We start from the raw sequence: 22,876 nt of genomic DNA on the forward strand, positions 1-22,876 counted from the left end.
AGAAACGTGACCTGTTTTCCCCCCGGCTTGACTTTCTCACAAATGCAGCTGAGCAACTTCTTCTTTCAAACCAACAGATGGCGCTGTCGGCCAATATACACTAGTGTCCCGGGAGAAGCGTTACAACAATGTTACATAACATTACACCAGGGATACAGCCGTCGAAATGAGCGGCGAAGAGGTGAGTTTCTTTCTCAGTTAAGCAATAATTAAACCCCTTCCGGTTTTGTTTTGGGTTTTTTCCCCTAAAAAAAAAAAAGTTAATTCCACATCCAGACAGCCAGCCACATTACCACATCATTAGCTTGGAGCCTATAGGGGAATCTAGTGTTACTACTAACTAGAGCAAGGCTGCGTTTTAATTAACTGTAATAATCTTAACACTCTGTTGTGTGTAGTGCCTTCTTAAATTATACACAATCTGAGCATGCATAAAGTTCATTATGGGTTTTCCCCCCCAGAGCGGGTTTGGGCTAGAATTCTCTCTGCTGTGGGAGACAGTTGTGCTCTGAGTTGAATCTGCTGTGCTTACTTTATATTTAAAGCTTTCAGATTCTCTTTAATTGCACACTTGCGTAATTCCAAGCTTTCTACAAGTTACTACACAAATCTTAAATAACTTGATGACAGAATGGAAATATGAAAACATTTCACTGCATTGAATGTCTCTTGTCAACTCAACTATAAACCAGAAACTCGGATGGTCACTGTCACTGGTTTTACAGTTTTTTGGAAGCAAGTGTGATTTGATGCACAATAAATGATTAATCAATTCTTAAATTTTCTGCTTCTGTTTAGGAACTGTACCTTCAGGAGCTTGACTGGGAGGATTGTGGTCTACCCACTGACCCACAACATGTCATTGTCAGTCCCACAGCTGACAACCTATTGAACCCTGAAGATCTAGCAGCACTACAAGAAGCCATTGATCCCACGGGACCCTCAGCTTCATCCAAGGGTGGTCAAAAATTCCAGCACACCGATGTCAGAGACTGTTGGACAATTATGCGAATGGCGCTACAAGAACTGGCTACCGATTGATGAAAACTTTCTAGCCAGCTAGTGAGCCAACCTGATAGCAGTGCTCTGGGCGGCCTGTACACTACACTATGCCAGAGCCATATCTCTCTGCAGTTCTTCCCCTGGTGTCCAACTGAAGCTAAGCAGCATTGAGCCTGGCCAGTACCTGGATAGGAGACCTCCTGAGGAAAACAAAGTGGTATTAGTGAAGCCAGCAAGGGGTGCTCACCCTGTGATCCTTCTGAACCCCTGTAAAAACAGCACTGTTAAAGCTATGTCTTGACTCTCTGTGGTCATTAAAAATCCCAGGACACTTATGGTAAAAGAGTAGGGGTATAACAATGGTGTCCTGGTGAAATTCCCCCATTGGCCTTTCTCTATCATGGCCCCCAATAATCTCCATCTCTGAATTGGCTACATCACTCTCTCCTCTCCACTAATAGCTGGTGTGTGGTGGGCATTCTGGCGTACTATGGCTGCAGTCACATCATCCAGGTGGATGTTACACAGTAGTGGTGGTTGAGGGATTCCCCCCCTGCCATGCTATGTAAAATGCTTTGAGTGTCTAAAAAAATGGTATATAACACTAACTGTGGCTATTGTAAGTAGTAGTATATTCAAGAGCAGCTGGACAGTGGGTGCATTTCATAAATCAATTGTGTTGCCATACTTACTACCAGAAACAGTAAGAGAGAATTTTGAAAATTACTAGCCTAAATGTAATTTTAAATGAGATGCAGTCTATCAACCTGCTGATCTCTAAAGAATGTAGCCTCACTTTAAATTAGAGAGAAAAACCTAGCACCCTGGTATAGCGATCTCTATAATTGCTATACCATATCTCTTGCTATAATATATCTAATATAAATCTCTATAGTCCACTCAAAATTTAGAACATAAATGGCATCAAACTAAATTGGTTGTATTCCAAGTTGCATCGAAGGATATCCTTCCTAGCTAAAGAAAGGCTCTTAGTGCTGCTAGATCATCATATTTCTCCACCCTAATAGAAGATAACATAAATAATCCCAGATTCTTATTTAATATTGTAGCAAAGTTAACTAGGAACAAGCCCACCACAGAAGCATACACACCATCAGGATGTAATAGCGATGATTTTCAGAATTTTTTCAATGGTAAAATGGACAATTTTAATACTTTCTTCCTGTAGCACTGGCTATGTATCTAATGTAAACCCTTTGAACTAGCAGTTCTCAAACCCCTGATTAAAAAACCTGCCCTCCCCTTTATTTACAAGAGCCTAGAAAATGTTGTAGCATATTAGTTAGGATTATAATTGCATAGGAATAACATAAATGAAATCTATCAATCAGGATTTAAGCCTCATCACAGTGTACTGAGACAGCACTGGTTAAAGTGGTAATTGACCTACTACTAGTCTATGATCAGGGTTGTGTCTCCTTGCTTGTGTTACTTGACCTTAGTGCAGCTTTTTATACCACTGATTATAATATTCTCCTAAAAAATGGTGTTGGAGTTCAGGGAACAGCCCTCTTCTGGACCAAGTCTTATTTGACTGATCATTATCAGTTTGTAGATGTAAATGGTGACTTCTTTACACATACTAACGTAACGCTTGGTGTTTGACAAGGATCTGTTTTAGGCCCACTGCTCTTTTCTCTATATATGCTACCTCTGGGTACAGTTTTCATAAACATTGTGTGTCATTCAGAGTGTCAGTGGAGTGCAGAGTGAGTGTAGAGTCCTTATGGAGGCCTAAGGGATCTGTATGGAGGACATGTGCGTGTTGAGGAGTCTGATGGCCTGAGGGAAGAAGCTCCTCCTGAGCCTCTCAGTTTTTGCCATCAGACAACGGAAGCGCTTGCCTGATTGCAGCAAGCTAAACAGACAATTACCAGGGTGGATGGAGTCCCTGATGATTTTAGTGGCTCTTGTACTGCATCGCCTGATGTAGATGTCATGCAGAGAGGGGAGAGCAGACCCGGAGATGGTTCACTAAGCACACCACTCTCTGCAGGTCTTTGTGGTCCTGGATTGAGCAGTTTCTATATCATGCTGAGCATGCTGAGATGCACTGAGTTAGTAAACTTTCTATGGCCCCAGTATAGAAAGTTTTCAGGATCGCTGAGGAGGCCCTGAATTTCCTCAGCAGTCTCAGAAGGTACAACCATTGTCTGGCTTTGTTCACCTGAGCTTCATTGTGATGAGTACAGGTCAGGGTGTCAGAGATGTGTACTCCAAGGTACCTGAAGCTGCTCACTCTCTCCACGGGGGTCCCTTGTATCTCGAGTGGGGTATAGTTCCACTGTTGCCTCTTCCTGAAGTCCACAACCAGCTCCTTGGTTTTACTGACATTCCGAGAGAGACTGTTAGCCAGCCACCAAGCTAGTTTCTCCACCTCGTCAAGGTAGGTGGCTTTGTCGTTGTTGAAGATACATGGAGAGGCCCATAACCACAGTGTCGTCAGCAAACTTGACAATAGAGGTGCAGCTGTGAGAGGGGACACAGTCATGTGTGTAGACAGAGTAGAGCAGTGGACTCAGGACACAACCTTGTATGCTCCAGTGCTCAGGGTGATGATGTTGGAGGTCAACTGGCCCACTCTCACTACCTGGGGTCTACCTTTGAGGAAGTCCAGGACTCAGTCACAGAGGGGAGCAGTAAGGCCAAGGTCCCTGAGCTTGGAGGCTAGCCTGTGTCAGATAATGGTGATGAAGGCTGAGCTATAGCCTATAAACAGCAGCCTCACATCCTCAGAAGACCGCATCCTCAGTAGACCTATTGGGGCGGTAGGTGAACTGGAGTGGGTCAATGATGTCAGGGTCCATGGAGCAGATGAAGTTTTTGATAAGCCTCTCAAAAACCTTCATGAAAAGCAATAAGACTACAGGACGATAGTCATTTAGACAAGAGGGCTTATTATGCTTTGGTACAGGAATGACAACAGTTTTTTTTTTTTAAAGCAGGTGGGGACCAAATGCTTAGCTAGAGACTCATTAAAGATGGAAGTGAACAAAGCAGCTGGCTGATCAGCACAGGATCTCAGTACATGGGTGGAAATGCCATCAGGTCCGGCCGCTTTCCTGATGTTCACATGCTCCAGAGCCCTCCAAACCTCATCCTCTGAGACGGTGATCATGCTCTAATCGCTAACAGAGCTGCTTCCTTCTGTAGCGCTAGTTGGTAGGTTAATGCTAGTGTAGTTAGCCTCAAAGCGCACATAGAAAGTTTTTTGCTCATCGGCCAGAGAAGAATCAGCTCTTACCGTGACAGTGGATTTGCCTCTGAAGCCGCTGATATAAGTACAATAAGTTAAATTCACATGCAGTGATATCGTTATAAATAGCTGCAGTGTCTCCTCCTTTGCCAGTTTCACAGGGCAGTGTATATACACTGTATGGTCAAAAGTATGTGGACACGAGACCATCACGCTCGTATGGACTTCCCATTCCAGATTGGGATGATCATTAGTAAGATTGTAGAGTATATTAAAAAAGCATAATCAAGATATATATATATATATATATATATATATATATATATATATATATATATATATATATATATATATGAGTATGTTAAAAAGCATAATTAAAAACTGTAGAATATGTTCTAATTATGTTATATTCTGTGTACTGAGTTAGAAAAATCCTGTGGTATTCTGTGTCTCCTTGTGCACTTAAGCAATAAATCAGCATTTAGACACATTGTGTGCATACTTGTGTAAGTTAGAAAGAACAGAGGTTGGAGACTTGGGGCCTCAGGGTAACTAAGGAGAGACAAACTATTTAGGCAGTAGGAGTGAACTTTTGTACAGCGTGAACATACAAACCTTTTTTTAGAAAACAAAAGTTATGGTCTGGTCTTGCGTAAGGCAACATATAGACAGGAGTAATTAATTGTGGTAAAGGACTTGGGTTGATTTTAAAGAAAAGGATAAAACCCTGCCAAGATGAGCTCACTGTTCAGAATGGTATAAAAAGCCTATGTTATATTGCAAGATTTCTGCAGAGGTCTCAACTTTATTTGTCTTGAATAAAGTTTGATTTCTTTTAACATATATAACCCCTGGTCTCTGGAAAAATTTTTGACTTAGGTTGGAGAGATTTTCCACACCAAAATCAGGCTATGATATCAGGTGAGGCCTGGGGCACAGTTGGTGTTCCAGTTCATCCCAAAGGTGTTCAGTGGGGTTAAGGTCAGGGCTCTGTGCAGGACACTCGAGTTCTTCCACTCCAAAATTCCACTGAAAGGAAATATTAATACCACAACATACAAAGCCATCCAATACAATTGTGTGTTTCCAAATGTGTAGTAACAGTTTTGGGAAGGTTCACATGTGTGAGATAGTCAGGGGTCCACATACTTTTGGCCGTATAGTGTAGCTGTACATGTATCTGGGAGGACTACCTTCATTTAATGGTGCATACTCATTTGGTCTGATCCAAGTTTCTGGACACAATACATTACATTACACTGCTCTGTGGAATGACTGTCTAAGTATGTATATGGATTCTGGACTGTTTTTGTGGAATGCATTATTGCAGGCTTATTCAAATAAATTAAATTCAGTTTTATTTGTATAGCGCTTTTAACAATAAACATAGTCAGAAACCAGCTTTACAGAAATATATAAATTCAGAATATAGATTTGATTTTAAATGTATGAATTTATCCCTAATGAGCAAGTCAGAGGGAACAGTGGCAAGGAAAAACTCCCTGAGACAATATGAGGAAGAAACCTTGAGAGGAACCAGACTCATCTGGGTAACCACAGATAGTGCAATTATAAATAAAGCCCTTCTATAAATGTGCTGATACTACATGGTCAAAAAGTGCAACTGTATACACAGGAAATTCATTGCAGTTTTTACATGGTCATGTTTTGTTGAACCTATCTACTGTTCACTGATGGAGACTTGAGTGCAAAACTGTTTGCTGCAGTTCTAAAGCTATCACAATTGTAGTTCTAAGCTATCATAGCATATCTGTTCATATGAACTGCTTATCCTCAGATTCTGTACAAACCACAGATTGAAAAATGTTGCATCACTTATGCTGCATGCAAACTGCACTTCTTTATTCATCTTGAAATCAGTGTATTTATTTAAGAGTTTTAACCTTTATTTGAAAGTTATCACATACAGGTACAGTGCAGGACACAGCACAGTGAAAATGAACTTGAAATAAAACCAAACAACCATATTCAAGAGGATTGTCAATGCTGGGACAATTCCCAAGTTAAAGTATAGCTGTCCATTCTTGAACAAACTCTTGTGCAAACCAACTGGGGTCCAGAACTGTGGAAATGCCCAACGGAAGACTTACTTATCTTTGCATATCACCCTGCAGTTCTCGCCTGGATTAGCATCAGGGTTGAGCCTGGCCAGTATCTGGATGGGAGACCTTCTGGGGAAAACTAAGGTTGCTGCTGGAAGTAATATTAGTGCGGCCAGAAGGTGGTGCTCACCCTGTGGTCTGTGTGGGTCCTAATGCCTAATACTGTAAAAACAGCACCATCTTTGAGATGAGACGTTAAACCGAGGTCCTGACCCTCTGTGGTCATTAAAACTCCCAGGACACTCCTCATAAAAAGAGTACGGTATAACTCCAGTGTCCATTGGTCCTTATCCTTCACAGCATATAATGATCTCCCTTTCTGCATTGGCTAAATCACTCTCCTCTCCACCAATAGCTAATATGTAGTGGGTGTTCTAATGCACTATGGCTGCCATCGCATCATCCAGGTAGATGCTACACACTGGATTTTATTTTCTCACTTGTGTCATTTTCAATCCTTTAGCATTTATTTGCTACAAGGCCTTGATCTTCTGGTGCATTCAGAATTAAACTAAAGTCTCAATAAGATCAGTTCTAAAGCTACATCACATTAGAAGTACAAAAGTATTTTATCTACATCAGGGGTGTCCAAACTTATGTCCACAGGGCCAGTGTATTTTCACAGGTTTCATTCTAATCAGGAAGATCCACACCTGATTCCACCTGTTAAATCAATTGAGCTGGGCTTTCAATAGACTCAGGAGTGGCTTCTGCTTGTTTGGAATGAAAACCTGCAGCCACACAATCCCTTTCTGGATAAGATTAGACAGACACCCCTGATTACAGTGGTTCTCAAAGCAGGGTCCATGAAGCATAGATACAAGATTGGGTTTCAGAACCTTGGATTATATGAATATTAGCTGTATTAAAGATCCCTACATTACAGTATATCAAAACCAGTATAGCATATAGGCACAAAAATCACACAGTTTCTAGGAGCCAACATGACTTTAATTAAATTCTCAGAGGCATTTGACAAGTGGAAGTGTATGAGGGCACAAGCACGGTCGGAGGGGTTGTGGCTCATGCTGAAATTGGACCACTTTCTGTAAACTCCACATCACATTCCCACTGAAACATGACTCACCACACAACACAGCCAAGAAACTGTATATTAGAATAAATGCTAGCATCATTTTACATAAGTATTGAGGGAAAACTTGACTCAATTGTAGTTCATAAATCAGAAGGCGAGTCCATTTTAAAGAAAACAAAATCAAAAGAAAAACCTCTGGGTTATTGATCAAATCCCAAATGAACAATGTCTTGCTATATCTCTGCATGAAAAAGCCCAATACATGGAAGCCACACCACCAAAACCAAAAAAACAGAAAAAGCAACATATGGAGGATTTAAATCAGTAATCAGATCACAATGTAGGCAAAAAGAAAAATATTAAAAATCACTCATTTGTCAAATATAACCATACATGATTTTTTTTAAACAATTTTTTTCTGGTACAGAAAAGGAACTGAAAGTTGACCCTAAATTCTAAAAAAATTATACGTCTCTAATCCAAATGTGTCCAAGAGGTAGATCAACAATAGTCCGGGGGGGGGGGGGGGGGGGGGGGGGGGTGAACAAAAAAAAACAAAAAACAAAAAAAACACCCACACAGATCACCACTTGTGCCCCTCCTGTGAATGAAGGCACGATACACTGAGCCAAAGCAGAACACAAGTGCTCACAAGGGACTCAATGTATCGGCACAGATTTTTAATAATGTAGTGAGAGGCACAAGCTTCAACGCCACCCACTCTTGACTCAGCTGAGGTAGACATTATTACTAGTGTGGAAGCATGAATACGCTCTTTTACCACAATCATTTACATTCTTGTGAGAAAAAAAAAAAAAACACTGTTTTCCTCCATATATCTAAAAGATTAATTATTTTTCTCTTTTATTTCTAATTTTGAATAAAATAAAAAATAATAAATCACATCCATTTCTACATTACTGCTGGCTATAAAGATGCATCCATTGTAACATCAAAAGCATTTTAAACCAGTGCAACTCCCCCAACCCTCACCATGCAGTGACAGACACTTGACAAAAATGTTTGCAGTGTGGAAAAGCCTGGTGTGATGGAAGCCAACTTACAAATGTCAAAATTAAAGGCTGGGAAAAGAAAAATGCACATGTTCCACAAAGGGCTGGGATGTGATAATCTGATGAAGGCGCATCAGTGTCTTACAGCAGGACTTAACACGATCCCTGAACGCTGAAGCTAATCCCTGAATGCCAACTTAACGTTTGTGGGAAAATGTACATGCCAAAATGTTAATGTTATAATTGCTAAACTAAATGGCATTGCTGCAATATGTATGGTCAGCATTTTTTTCGCATTTATATCTTGTTTTTTGATGTTTCCAGAAGAAGGTGGCTCCTCGGCAACACTGAGGCGCTTTATAATATTCTTATCTGCGAACAGCAAGCCCTTAAACCTCACACCTACCTACATGTGCAGACATTCTTATGTACAGTTATTAACTGTCTGCATCATAAAAAAATGTGGGGCTTGAGGGTCTTGTGTTAACAGGCTTTTTCTAAAAAAATAAAAATGTTCAAGAACTATTAGGTTTTATAAAGTATACAAAATACCACAAAGCAAAATAAAAAAAGAAAGGAACATTTTTCCATATATATATCATTTACTTTTTTTCTGAGGTACTCTAGCCTGAGGTAGATCAGTAAAAATGCATATAACTTGGTTTCCTGGTTAACACCAACACTTCCTGTAATCATTAGTGGCAGTGTTGCTCTGCCACCTTTCGTATTTCATATATATTTTTTATTTTATATATATATATATATATATATATATATATATATATATATATATATATATATATATATATATATATATATATATATATATATATATATATATATATATATATACACACACACACACTTTTCTTTATAAAATGCATCTGAATTTATAAAATGCCATTAGCAATACTGGGACAAAATATTTCTGAACACACCACTTCCGGTCCCGTCTCATACCCAGAGCTTTTATGACCCCACCCCTAGCCAGGCTAGGAGAGCAATGCCTTGACTTTTACATGAGAAACTCAAAACCAATACACAAAATAGAGTTAAAGGGGAAAAACAAGAAAAAAAAGAAAAAGAAAAGAAGATTGTGCAGTTACCACATTACGGCAGTGAAGGGGAGACTAGTTTTCATAGCAGTGTTCTCATGTTTAGAACAAAATAGATTCTCGTAGAAATTCCAGGAGGTGGGTGGGGTTTAAGAATAGGTGGGGTGAACTCCAGAGATGGGCATGTCCCATGTCCCGCTCTTGGCAAATTATTTCCTCCGTGGTATTGGAGCCCCAGCAGGTGACACTTTGGGCTGCTGCCGCCTCACCTGTGAGAGGATCTCCTGAATCTTTCGCTGAGCCAGCTATGAAATGAGATGCACACACATCAATAACTCAGAATTATACACAGTTGACAAAATAAAATTAAAAAAAAGGCAATCGTGTTATATAGTTTCTGAAACTGTCAAAATTTATCAATATGGTAATTACTTAATACCAGAAAGCATAACTGAACTGATACAACAGGGGCTAAATTACCTGGCTTGCATAGAAGTGCCCAGTAATTTTCACTACCACTTGATCAGTTTCATCCGGTGTCTGATCACGGGGGACAACCACCTCTGCACTAGTTAGGTTCTGCAGTTCATTCACCTATACAGGAGTATGACAATTTTGATCATGGAAAACAAAGTTTCTCAGAAAGTTGGAAAAAAAAAAAAAAAAAAAAAATACTGGTTTGGCTATTTAGCTACTTAGGATCTCCAGTTATTGCTATTCAAGCATCACTTCACAACAGGTCACAGCAGGAAACTGCTTTAAGACTACACAGGAAGCCCAGGTTCTAAAATTTCATTGCGACATTTTAAAGTATCTACATTATTAGTCAATCAATCTTGGTGGAATTCAATACATCATTCCACTATAAGGAAAATAATCTACAAATGGAGCAGATTTCAATTTGTCCAGGACTGGCCGTGCCAGCAAATTCAGTTGAGCTGACCATCTGATGCAAAAAGAAGTCTAAAAGTATCCCAAAATTTCATCACAGGATCTGCTAGTAAGTCTTGCAAGTGTTGGTGTTAAAGTGCATGCTTCTACAATGCTTCTGCAAATTTGAACTGCATGGGAGGCATGTCAAGAAAAAGCCTATGTTGTCTAAAAAGAACGTTTGTGCAAAACTACAGTTTGCCAATGAGCATATAGGTAAAGACCGGCCCTTTTGGAATAATGTGCTCTGGGCAAACAAATCAAAGATGGAGTTGTTTGACCACAGTATCAGCAGACATGTTTGGTGCAATGTTTGGAGAAGTACCTCATACAAACTGAAGCACGGTGGTGGAAATGTTATGCTTTAGGGTTAATTCACTGCCTCAGGGACTGGACAGCTTGCATACATTGATTCAACTATGAATTCTGCATCATATCAAAGAGTGCTTGAAGATAATGTGTGAGGCCATCTGTCCAAAAGGTGAATTGAAAGTGGACCCATCAACAGGATAATGATCCTAAGCACACTAGCAAATCCACCAAGGAATGGCTCAAAAATAAGAAATTGAGGGTTATGGAATGGCCTATTCAAATTCAGGCTTTGACTACCATTTAAATGGTGGTGGAGGGGATTTGAAAAAGGCAGTACATGCAAGAAAACCCCCCAACATCTTGCAACTGAAAGAATACTGCATGGATGAATATGTATTTATAAAAAACTGAAAAAAATTTCTATGGGGTGTACTTATTTTTTCACCTATATAGTTACAGTGGCACCCGTCAAAGGGTGGTATGCATTAGGCAGCAAGTGAACAGCCAGTTCCTTAAGTTTGTGTTGGAATCAGGAAAAACGGGCAAGCATAAGGATCTGAGCGACTTTGACAAGGGTTAAATTGATGGCTAGACGACAGAGTCTGAGCATCTCCAAAATGACTGGTCTTGTGGAGGTGTTCCTGGTATGCAGTGGTTAGTACCTACCAAAAGTGGTCCAAGGAGGGACAACCTGTGAATCGGCAACAGGGTCTGATGAAATCACGTTTTCTTTTACATCATGTGGACAGCCAGGTGCATGTGTCACTTACCTGGGGAAGAGATGGCACCAAGAAGCACTGTGGGGGGGGGAAAGGCAAGTCAGCAGAGGCAGCATGCTGCTCTGGGCAAGGTTCTGCTGGAAACCTTGGATACTGGCACTCATGTGGATGTTACTTTGACACATACCACTTAAATAAAAATTGTTGCAGACCAAGTACACCCCTTAAATGCAACAACATTCCCTAATGGCTGTGGCCTATTTCAGCTGGACAATGTGCCTTGCCACACTGCAAATTGCTCAGGAATGGTTTAAGGAGCATGCGAGGTGGTGGTGTTGACTTGGCCCCCAAATTCCCCAGATCTCAATTCAATCAAGCATCTGTGGGAGGTGCTGGACAAACAAGTCCAATCCATGGAGGTCCCACCTCACAACATACAGGACTTAAAAGGATGGTGTCATACCATGGCACACCTTCAGAGGTCTTGTGGAATCCATGCCTCGACAGGCCAGAGCTGTTTTTGGCAGCACAAGGGGGACCCACACAATATTAGGTTGGTGGTTTTAATGTTATGGCTGATCAGTGTGTGTGTGTAATAAAATATATTACACACACATATATATACACATACACACACACACACACACACACACACACACACACACACACACACACACACACACACACACACACACACACACACACAAAGAAGTCACAGGCACCCCTGTTAAAATGTCAGTTTTTGTGGCATTAAAAAAAAAAAATCAAATCAAAATCAAAAGGTGTTTCGAAACTCAGTCTTTCTGGTAAGAGTCTTACAGCATGCCACATCTTGACTTGGCAGTATTTTCCCCACTCTTTCCTGCAAAAACATTCTAGATTCATCAAATTGTGAGGGCATCTCCGGTGCACAGCCCGCTTCAGGTCACCCCAGCTGAATTCAGGACTGTGCCCTGGCTTGGCCATTTAAAAACTTTTGATTAAGCCATTCCTTTGTGGATATAGATGTTTATGTCAGTGTCCTGCTGAAAGGTGAAATACCTTTTCATCTTCAGGTTACTAACAGACACCTGAATGTTTTAAACTAAAATCAACTGGTATTTTTATTTTAGCTATTCATGATTCGCTCCACCTTGATAAAAGCCCCTGCTCTGGCTGAAGAAAAGCAGCCCTAAAGCATGATGCACCACCTCCATGCTTCACCATGGGAATGGTGTACTTTTGGTGGTGTGCCTTTTTTTTTTTTGCACCAAACATCCCTTTTGTAATTATTATACATTTTGGAATTGGTCTCATCAGACCAGATCACATTTTGCCACATGGTTTGGGGTGATTTATTTGAGCTTGGATATTTTTGTGAGAAAGGGTTTGTGTCTTAGTCACCCTAGCCCATAGCCCACACATCCAAGACATTGTTTTCACATGTAGGCCTGTCACAATAATTATTTATTGTAAGATATATGGACATGACCTCGATATTGGCCACTGTGTTTACATAAGAATGAATGTCACCACCATTTTAGCAATTCACACTGCTTGTCCTCTCATCTGCTCTAGAGCCATCAAATTAAAATTAGTATTTTAAATATTTGTCAAATTTAAGATCATGCACATTTGAATGAAAAAACTATGTGCATTCGAATTTAAGATATGTAGCAAGCACTAGCACTGACTTAAAACATGCTGTTGGGGGGGGGGGGGGGGGTTAAATGACAAGCGAGATTTTAATGCACTAAATGTTTTTCAAGAAGAAAAATCTAGAAAGAATACTTCTAGTGTTTCAAATAATCCACATGGGGATTGAGCTGAAGCTGAACCGTGAATGAACAGCAGAAAACTAAAATGCTTTACTAGCAGGTTAATTAACTCACCTAAACACATGCAATACACATGAGATTAATCAGAAATATACAAGCAAACATTACAACTTGCTGCTGTAGAAAATGACTAGGTAAGAAGTCATGTTGAATACACTGTTACAATGCATTAAACATGGACATCTTACAGTAAAAGTGGCTAAAAATTTATAAACACGACGAAATATTGACTAAATTTAAAGGATATTTGTGTCAGAAGACAAAACTATAAAACAAACACATTGGAACTGGCCTGAGAGCCTATGTTAATTATTTAAAAAAAAAAAAAAATGTTATGCACTTAGTTTAATAAATGAACGCACTTTTAACAGCCTGGTTGGTTCTTTGCAATGAACAATAACAGTGCTGTTTGGTTTGTATTTATTCTTTGCGCCCTCTTGTGGACTGTTAAATTGATAACATCCCTCCAATATTTATAAAAGGACAAGAGATCTATGGCAATATTTAAAGGAGCTGCAGGAATATGACAAGTAAATATTACTCTCTGCATGTGACTAAGCATGTCACGGTAGCTACTTTTGTTGGGCGATCTATTGTCCCAGAAATAATTGCGAGAAACAGTCATTTTAAGACCATTTTTATGCCACTGATAATTAGAATTCTGGAATTTGTATGTTTAAATTCTAAAGACATTATTTCAGTCAGGGGAAAGTACTAGTGAATGCCAGATTTTCTGTTCTCGCTAATGTCACCATGGTACTCCATTTTCTCTATTTGTTGATGGCCTTCACTGTGTTCCATGGCTTCAGCATGGCTTCTGAACACAGCCACATCTCCAATTTTAAAAGGGTGTGCACACATATGCAACCAGGTTATTGTGGTGTTTTTTTTTTTTTTTTTGTTTTGTTTTTAAATTGTTCCCATTACCCACCCCTAATACGTTAGATTTTTTAAACGCAATTTTGATACGTTGCAATTTCATATTGAGGGTGGAAATCTTTGACGATTTATCTTGGTTTGATTTTTATTACATCACAAAAATCTGCTATTTTAACAGGTGTGTGTAGTCTTTATATCCATTGTGCATGTATTATTAGAAAATTGCACTTCACCTATTTTAAAAAAAAAAAAAAAAAAAAAAAAAAAAAAAACACCAGTCACCACTGTTTTACATCAGCATAGAATATTACACAACAATTAAAGCTGATATGGAGGTGCAGGAACACGCTTCCCTTGCTCACTTCCGGCAGGTTTAACCATGCCTGATGCAGAGGACTGATCTTGTGAGATCGACCCTCATTTGTAAACTCAATATAACAGGTTAAGCATGCATTACATTATTGAGGAAGCACATTTAAAAAATACATGTTATGCTTTGATTCAATAGGACATCAAAAAACATGGGTAAAAAGGTTAAGCTTTATATAGTTCAGAAACATCCTACCACTAAATGGATCCTTTACCGTTTTGCCACCTTTACCAATGACCCTGCCAGCAGCAAATGATGGCACTTTAATGTGAGCTTCTAGTTTAACCTCTTCCTTTGGGCCAAAAAAGTTCTCTTCCTTCAGCTTTCCAAAGATACGTCCTTGAGCCTGAGAGACAGAGAGAGAAAGAGTTGGGGTGTATTCCATTTGGAGGTTGCTTTTCCAAGCAAACCAGCTATTTTGATTTTTCATCTGTCAGTTATGAGAGGTGTTATGTAAAGAAGTCATGAATATTGTTAAAACCAAGTAGAATTTTTCAGGCATCCTTGCATGCAAAATTAATTACCAAAATAGCTACAAGCAGCAATTAGTGGAGTATTTCAGGAGCCAGTACTGGCATGTGAACTTCGTTTCACTGTACATTGGGCTTGCCACAGTGGGTGGGTGTATGTTATATTATATTATATATTATATTATATTATATATATTATATTATATTATATATATTATATTATATTATATAACATTACACAAACATATACACACACAGTTTTATACCAGTATAAAGGGGGAAACCTTTTGAATGAAACGTTAATCACAGTTCCTATATCAATATCTTAGCGAATAGAACAGCCTTAAATAATGAGTTTGCAACACGATAAATTAAAAGAACGCATTAGAAGTTCTTTACAAAAGTATCAAAACTACACAGGCAGTATAGCACACAAACTGATGTTGCTGCATTTAACAGACAGGATCAACTATGCGAGGTCAACACTAATGTGTGCAAAATATTAAACAGAACTCTATCTAACATTATCTAGCTGCATTTAAAAGACAAAACAAAGACCATCATTGAAATGAATGAACACTTGATTCCTAAAAGCTAATGAGCAGTGTTTCCTTTTAGTGGCAAGCATGGTGGGAAAGAAAAAAACAAAACAAAACAAATTAAATTTTAAAAAAAGGGGGTGCATTTGCACAACCAGCACCACATCAGTGTTCAGCACAGCAGGGAATGTAGTGACCGAGAGATCACTGCTCAAGCTTGAAATGGTGGAAATGCATATCTTTGCAAGCAAAAATGTGTAGAAGACATGGGCTGTACATAGGCTATATTTGTTGTTTGTCACGTTCATTTTGAACAAAGCCCATGTTTGCTGTTTGGCATGTTAGTGGTATGGTAAATAATTTCAAACTAAAAATCTAAGTTTGAAAATCAAGCCGCCCTGCGTTAGTCTAGGAGCAACTGCAGAGTGAAAATTACCTCATAGCACCATGTAGCATCCAACCAGCATGGCATTACCAGTTTGAACTAGGGATACTGTACCAGTCTGAAAATGAATATAATGTGGCAAGTCTACTGTACATTGTGCACTGTAGGTCAATATCACACTTCCTGTTTGCGTTAGCCTACATGTAAATTGATTGCCTCACCATGGCAACGCTGTTCCAGATGTAACATTTACTTCCCAATTTAATATCATGGATATATTGACATTCTGATGAAGAGAAGTATTAAAAAGGTTTGTTCATAAGCCTCACTTTTTGTTGCCAGATGGTGGCACTATTGGCATGAGTATGTGACTAAAGCCCATCACTGAAAATCATGTAGGAAAAGGCCATCCTGCATGATTTGCAGTGGACTTACGCCACTTCCTGTTTGTGCAGTATAACCTGTTAATTGATTGCCTTGCTGTGACAATAAAATGGCAGACTTCAAAAATTTCTTCACAATTTAGCATTGTGGACATTCACACCATATTGACCCAATTTAGTTTGATGAATCCCCTGGGAGGAGTATTTAAAAGCTTGGACAACTGTTTTTAAAAAAAAAAAAAAAAAAGGTTTAAAAAGGTACAAAACCCAAAATGATTCACTTCTGTTGGTTGGAATTAATGGATATGATTGTGAAATTTGTCTTTACTAAATCCACATGCCTAACAAATTTGATACATGCTGGTGAAACTGGATGCTCAGGTCCAATTTTTTTTGCCAGATTGCCATGACCAGAATGTTTGTGTGTACCAAGTTTCGTGAAGAAACACTTTAGAGGGGTTTAAAGATTTTTAAAATTGAGAAGCCAAGCTACTAAATGCAAATTAAACTCCAGACCTTTTACACCTTTAATTTGTCATGAAATAATGAGTTAACCACACCTTGCCAATCAACCAGTTATCCAATTACTTTTGAGCCTGTGAAAATGGACTAACAATAAAAATGGAAATAAGAGCCAGTGAAAATGGACATAAATGGCTGCAATTGCTAAAGTTACAAAATTCATAGGGGGAAGAAAAAAAAAAGTTAAAAGTGTTGCTGTCCAAATACTTATGGACCCAGCTGTATATTCAAGTACATTTTAGTACACAGCCTTGATGATCCTAGACATACTAAACTGAATTTTGGTGGCTGACGGAAGGCTACAGGATATTCCATCTGCTCACAAGACCAGTACCTTGAACTGGGCTTCTGGTGGTCCTGAAATAATGACCATCCTCTGCTTGGCATCCATCCCATCAGCTGGAGCAATCTACACAGAGGAATTTAGAAAGTGCTTTTAAATAAATAAATAAATAAAAACAAACAAACAAACAAACAAACCACTACACTTAAACATTAATTTTAATCAGTCACCTACTTTTATTGATGCACCAGCAAAACGACTGAGCTGCTTTATATGCTGGCCCTGCTTCCCAATGATGGCGCCCACTGCCAGTGCAGGGATGAAGAGATGCACAGTCTCTGACTCTGGCTGCTGCTGACACAAAAAGTGACTGTACATACTTCCATATGTAAAAGATAACACCTCACCACCTACAATCGGGTCCATAAAAAGCAAATAAACAAACAACCAGGAAACGGGCCACACCCGGCCATAAAACTGCTCAGTTAATTGTCCAATTACTTCTGAGCCTGTGAAAATGGGACTATGTAATACATGGCTGGAATTCCTAAATGGTTAATGCAATATTTTGGTTAAACCCATTGAATTAACGATGCAAGTCTACACTTCAATCACATGATGGCTTAATTTCAAATCCGGTAGTGTAGAGTGTAAAAATTACGAAAAATGTCACTGTCCAAATACTTACGGACCCCGGCTGTGTAAGGTAAACATGGTGCAGAAGGTCAGGTGTGACTGAGGTGCACAGGATACGTTATCCTGACTTTTCAAAACAAATGTTCTTATTTTAAGTAATTTTGTTCCCTCCTCATATTTTTCTTTAAAAAAAATGAAAGTGAGGTTTGAAATTAATCGCACAAATTCTGGCACAAGCAGAAGCTTGCCTGTGAACAAGGATCATTCTTGGCAACTCTCGCAGACAAAACAGCCAATTGTGCCTGCATATTTTTGACAACTTGCAAAATGTTTACTTGTTCTGGTCCACTTTCCAGCTAGAACAACAACGCAGATCGCTTGGAAACATTGATTCACAGCTGTAGCTATAAAGCCAGGCAAAGCAGTCACATGACTGGTTGCATACATTTTACTTGCAGCCAAACTTTCATATTCAAATACATAAATTGCTATAATGAGTATGTTAATAAGAGCCTTATCAAGCAATCAAAAGTCTCCAGCATCTGCCCAAGATAAACCCCCCACACAGGTCACCAGTTCAAGGTATTCTGATGGTGCAGGTAGCCCATGTTAAAGCATCACCTGGTCCAACTTTATTCACATACAGGTCAAATAAACAAATACAGCACTTGAAAAGCATACAATTTAACAGGCTGTATTTTATGCAACGTCGTTACTTGGGGAAGTTATGCCAGTTCATAGGCCACAGAAACAAAGGAAGCCAAGGCCAATAACTGCACCCTTCAGCCAATCAGGTAGAGAGCGGCCAGCAGCCGTGCAATGCATTGTGGTTTGGGGGACTTACAGAGAGGGATGGGCTATCACCGGAGGACCAAAACGGCACCTCACTTGGAAACACGCTGCACTACAGGAGAAACACGCATTAACACAGGCACACTTGCCAGCCTGTGCATTCTTGCTGCAAACATTAACACAACTATACCGCAACACTCCATCACAAATGAGCACAAATACTCCATGGTCTCTGGAGTATTGAGAGTATGGCTTCTTGCTTCAATTTCCACACCTTTTGTGAGGCTCACTAAGATTATTGTAACATGCCAATTGGTTGAACTAGAAAATTGGCATTACTACTGTTAGGATATGCTCCTTCATCGAAGTAGAACAGTGGACTAAAACAAAGTAAAAGCATGCAGTGCTCATCAGACTTAAACGTACTGACCCACTCACACTTACCCCAAAGGATGGGTATCCAGCTTGTGGTCCAGAAAAGGGTCCTGGCACCATAGAGGGGGATACTGCTGCTGCTGTCCCACCCGGGAAAAGACCCAGAGCATTCAAATTCAAACCAGGAATCAGATTAGATTGGAGCTGCCGACACATGCAAAAAGACAAATAAACATCTTAATCATTTAGCGCAACCTTTTAAAGTGACCGTTTCAAAAACACAACTTAAAAGTGCTGCTTTTTTGTTTTCTGCTTGACAAGTAAAAGTAGAGACTGTGCTCCCAACATACATTCATGGAAGCCACATCATTCTCATAGGCCTCTCTGATTTTCTTCATGACCTCCTCTTCAGCTCTGGCACATGCCTCTGTTGAGCCCTTGACTGTGATTGTTCGCTCTGGGTTATACAGAGTCAGGTCCTGGAGACTGGAGAAGAGCTTGAAAGTTTACTTGTTATTCAAGGATATTCAGCATCATTTATACTCAGCTGGGCAGTCAATTACAACATCATGAAAAACACCAGTACTATTTACAAATCCACTCACGGTGAGATGGTGATTTTGGTCCCAGTGTCTTGCTCAATTTTTTTCAAATTGCGACCCTCTTTTCCAATCAGTCGCCCCACAAAGTTATTATGAGCCAAAATCTTCAGAGGAATCTCTTCAGTGCTGTACAGGAGATACAAACAAGGCAGATGGAGGGACAGCAAATGCATGATGAGAGGAAATGCAAAAAGATTATGCATAAAGATTTGCAAGAGGGCAATTGATCAAATGAAGCTAGTCAGCTTCTCAGCTAGTGTCTGTGGGTGGGAGTATATAAGAGCAACTAACATTTTTGTGTCTAGGGCCTCCTTCTGCATGATCTCCATGATGCTCCTGCAGGCAGAGCTACAGCCTTCTGGAGTCGAATGGACTGTTATGGGTTTCTCTGCTGCACCTGCATTTTCCTTACGATGGATGTCAATTCTGCATGGTTGTATAGGGAGGGGAAAATCACAACATTCAGACATTGTCAAAAAGCAGAGCTATGTTCTAGTGCTAAATCTTATTACTTTTATTCATTACTTAATACTTATGTCTGCAGATGAGCAAATAAAATATCCCTTCTTAAAAAAAAAAAAAAAATTATATATATCAAAAATAAATTTAAAAAAGGATCCTACATGAACCAACAGAATCACTAGTGGCTCTTGAAATAGACAATGAACTATATAAATTTGCTTGCAACACCTGTGCATGCACAAATATTTATAAAAACACAAACCCAAAATCATACTTACTTTGAGTGCGTCTGTTTGGTAATATTGCGAATGGTAGCACCCTCTTTGCCAATGATGGCACCCACAAACTGGGTGGGCACGAGCATGCGCAGTGGAATGTCAGACTGCAACTTAGGGCGGGTACCCAGAGGGGGTGAGGGCTGGCGTGGTGCACCACGTGGGGCCCCTCCTCTCCTGCTGCCCACTGCCGGGGGATCGGAGAGCACAGATTCATCTGGTATGTAGCATACCTTCAGTGCATAGCTTTCCATCATGAAACCATTCAGTTTCTCAACTGCTCTAAAGACAGGGAAGAAAAAATTGAGTGTGTGGGTGGACAGGACATCGTGCTGAACACAACTTTCCTTAAATGCACAGCACCATCATGCTTTCTGACATTTGACTGCTCCAAGTTTGTAGTTGCCTTGGTCACTGGGAAGATCAGCATCTGCTATTAGCACACCTCAATATCAATTTGATACTGTATTAAAAATAGGATGTGCAATTAAAGATTGTGCCCACTGGGGAGAAAAAAAGCTCTTACATCCTCTTGTTATGGGGATTTGACAGCAAGTTAAAACATAAAAAGCTACGCAATAACAGCATAAATGCAACAAACATGGTATAAACATAAAATCAGTAACCTAGGCAGGACTGGTGAGTAAATATATGGTTAAAATATTATACAAACAAGACCCTTGTAGTGAACACCAAGAGTCCTGCAATGACTCTGATCTGGCATTAGATGGCAGCAGTAAAATGAAGCAGCTACAGGTTTCACACATTGTACACATGGAGTGCTCTAGCTAAACACAGAAAGGGGAGTACTTACTGTCTGGCCTGCTCCTTAACTGCATAACGCACATTTACTACGGCTGTCTCCGTGTCCGTGTTGACTACAGACAGAAAAACATTTACTTTAAATCATTTAGCAGATAGCCGTATCCAGAGCGAATAACAGAAGTGCTCAAAACACATCCTGATAGTACAAATAGGTCTGGGTCAAAGACCTCTGTAATAGTGGAGTTAGCTTGAAAGTAAGTTCTAAAAAGGTAAAACTAGATTTAAAACAGACAAGAGATACCTTGTTCACAACTCTCCACTGTGCCATACTGAGCTAATAATCCATCCAATACCTGCACAAAGAAACAAGAAAAACAATGCATGAGTGTAACCGAGCAAAAGGAAGTGAGTGACAAATTGGCCTATAGTATTAATTACATCAAATTATTGAGCCCACATTTAATAAGATGTGGCCAGCTCTTCCTTAAGCACCCAATTTGTTTGTGTGTGATTAGTTGCTGAAATGACTGGAGGCTTGTCTGTAGCTCTCACTGATTTTAGGTGCACGTCACACTCAAATTGACAGTCACTTATACGACACTGAGCAACTTTTACAATGAATATTTCTTAGCAGTGACATACTTTAGGTGTGCTGTATTGGTATGCTATTTAGCATAGTCTAAAATAGCATGCAGTTTTATGTCAAAGAATGAGCAGGAGGAGCAATGCCTCCAGGCATAGAAGCACACCCCCCTCTATACGTCTACCAATACACACCCACTTCCGGTCTCCTCTTCACATCCTCTTACTGGCTGACACCAACCGTACTATGGAAATCTCTTGCCATTGGCTGCATGAGCAGTCAGTCAATTATTTAAGCATGCCAATGGTTGGTTGGTGCTGCGTGTATAGGGGGTGGGGTAGTGCACACATGGAGAGCAGAGACTTCCGAGTGCACAGGGGCAGTGGGTTATAATCCAAGCCAGACTGATCTTGCCTAAACACTGGAAGTGAAAAGGGGGCCTTTTTGCTACGCTGCAGTATATCCCACATACAGATACCCACAGATGGCACAAGCCCTCAACAAGAGCTCATACTCCAGACAAAATCCTAAAGCACAAGCCCATGCTGTAAAAAGTGAATATTCACATTGCTGGATTAAATTCTCAGCGTGGCCATGGACTTATTCCTACATGTGAAATTGATGGGTAGTTTATTCAATAACCGCATTAAATTGGTCAAGTTTGAAAAATAGAGTTAAAACTGCATGAAGTTAAATATTTGCTCTCTTCAAGCACTTCAGTAAACAGATAAGCAGATTTAAAAAATTTTTTTTTTTTTTAAAAACTATGAAGAAGAAAAAAAAAAAAAAAAAGCATCGTTCTGAAGGTCTTGGCTTGAAAATCAATAGTTTAAATTACAAATTATACACAAAAAATACCAAAAACAATTTTATAAAATCTGTATTTTGTGCATCACAGTTTAGACCCAAGACCATGTTGGCAATGTGCTCAGTCTTGACCATCTTCACAGATGCTACTGGCTTCTGATGGTCAAAGAGCAGCTCTCTCACCATGTTCATTTTTCTGATCCAGGCACACATTTTGCTATTATGGGATGAGAAGTCAGATGTTTTGCTTCAATTCCTTAACTCCCTTCAACAACCACGACTGATTGTTCATTGAATGTAGGGCTGCAACTAACAATTATTTTCATAATCGATTAGTTGGCCGATTATTCTTTCGGCTAATCAGATTTTGGGGGGACAAACTTCAGTATCTTTTTTTTGATTATTTAAAATAAAATCCACAATCTGAGTGTTAAATATAAACTTCAGACTAAAACTTTACACAACTGTTTGTCCAAAACAGAAAAGAACCAAAACACACAAATATATTATTAATTCATATATAA

General features: G+C 39.5%; 1 protein-coding gene across 5 annotated transcripts in view; it reads right to left on the reverse strand.

The window, feature by feature from the left end:
* Positions 1-7,440: 7,440 nt before the first annotated feature.
* igf2bp3 (insulin-like growth factor 2 mRNA binding protein 3) overlaps positions 7,441-22,876 on the reverse strand; it is a 28,929-nt gene continuing 13,493 nt past the window's right edge. For 3 of the 5 annotated variants that reach the window (XM_047159110.2, XM_047159112.2, XM_047159111.2), the window contains 13 exons: positions 21,264-21,315; positions 21,012-21,075; positions 20,201-20,479; positions 19,752-19,886; positions 19,464-19,586; positions 19,209-19,344; positions 18,928-19,062; positions 18,536-18,595; positions 17,290-17,406; positions 17,107-17,181; positions 14,688-14,819; positions 9,927-10,040; positions 7,441-9,751 (listed from right to left, as the gene is read on the reverse strand). In XM_047159110.2, the coding sequence (XP_047015066.1) occupies positions 9,656-9,751; positions 9,927-10,040; positions 14,688-14,819; positions 17,107-17,181; positions 17,290-17,406; positions 18,536-18,595; positions 18,928-19,062; positions 19,209-19,344; positions 19,464-19,586; positions 19,752-19,886; positions 20,201-20,479; positions 21,012-21,075; positions 21,264-21,315 (1,518 nt within the window). In that variant the 3' untranslated portion in view covers positions 7,441-9,655. Of the gene's footprint in view, positions 9,752-9,926; positions 10,041-14,668; positions 14,820-17,106; positions 17,182-17,289; positions 17,407-18,535; positions 18,596-18,927; positions 19,063-19,208; positions 19,345-19,463; positions 19,587-19,751; positions 19,887-20,200; positions 20,480-21,011; positions 21,076-21,263; positions 21,316-22,876 lie in introns of all 5 variants that reach the window. The other 2 variants (XR_008397264.1, XM_017482381.3) reach the window with 2 other exon arrangements.

The sequence above is a fragment of the Ictalurus punctatus genome, chromosome 12 (assembly GCF_001660625.3).
Source record: "Ictalurus punctatus breed USDA103 chromosome 12, Coco_2.0, whole genome shotgun sequence".
In the NCBI taxonomy this organism is placed as follows: Eukaryota; Metazoa; Chordata; class Actinopteri; order Siluriformes; family Ictaluridae; genus Ictalurus; species Ictalurus punctatus.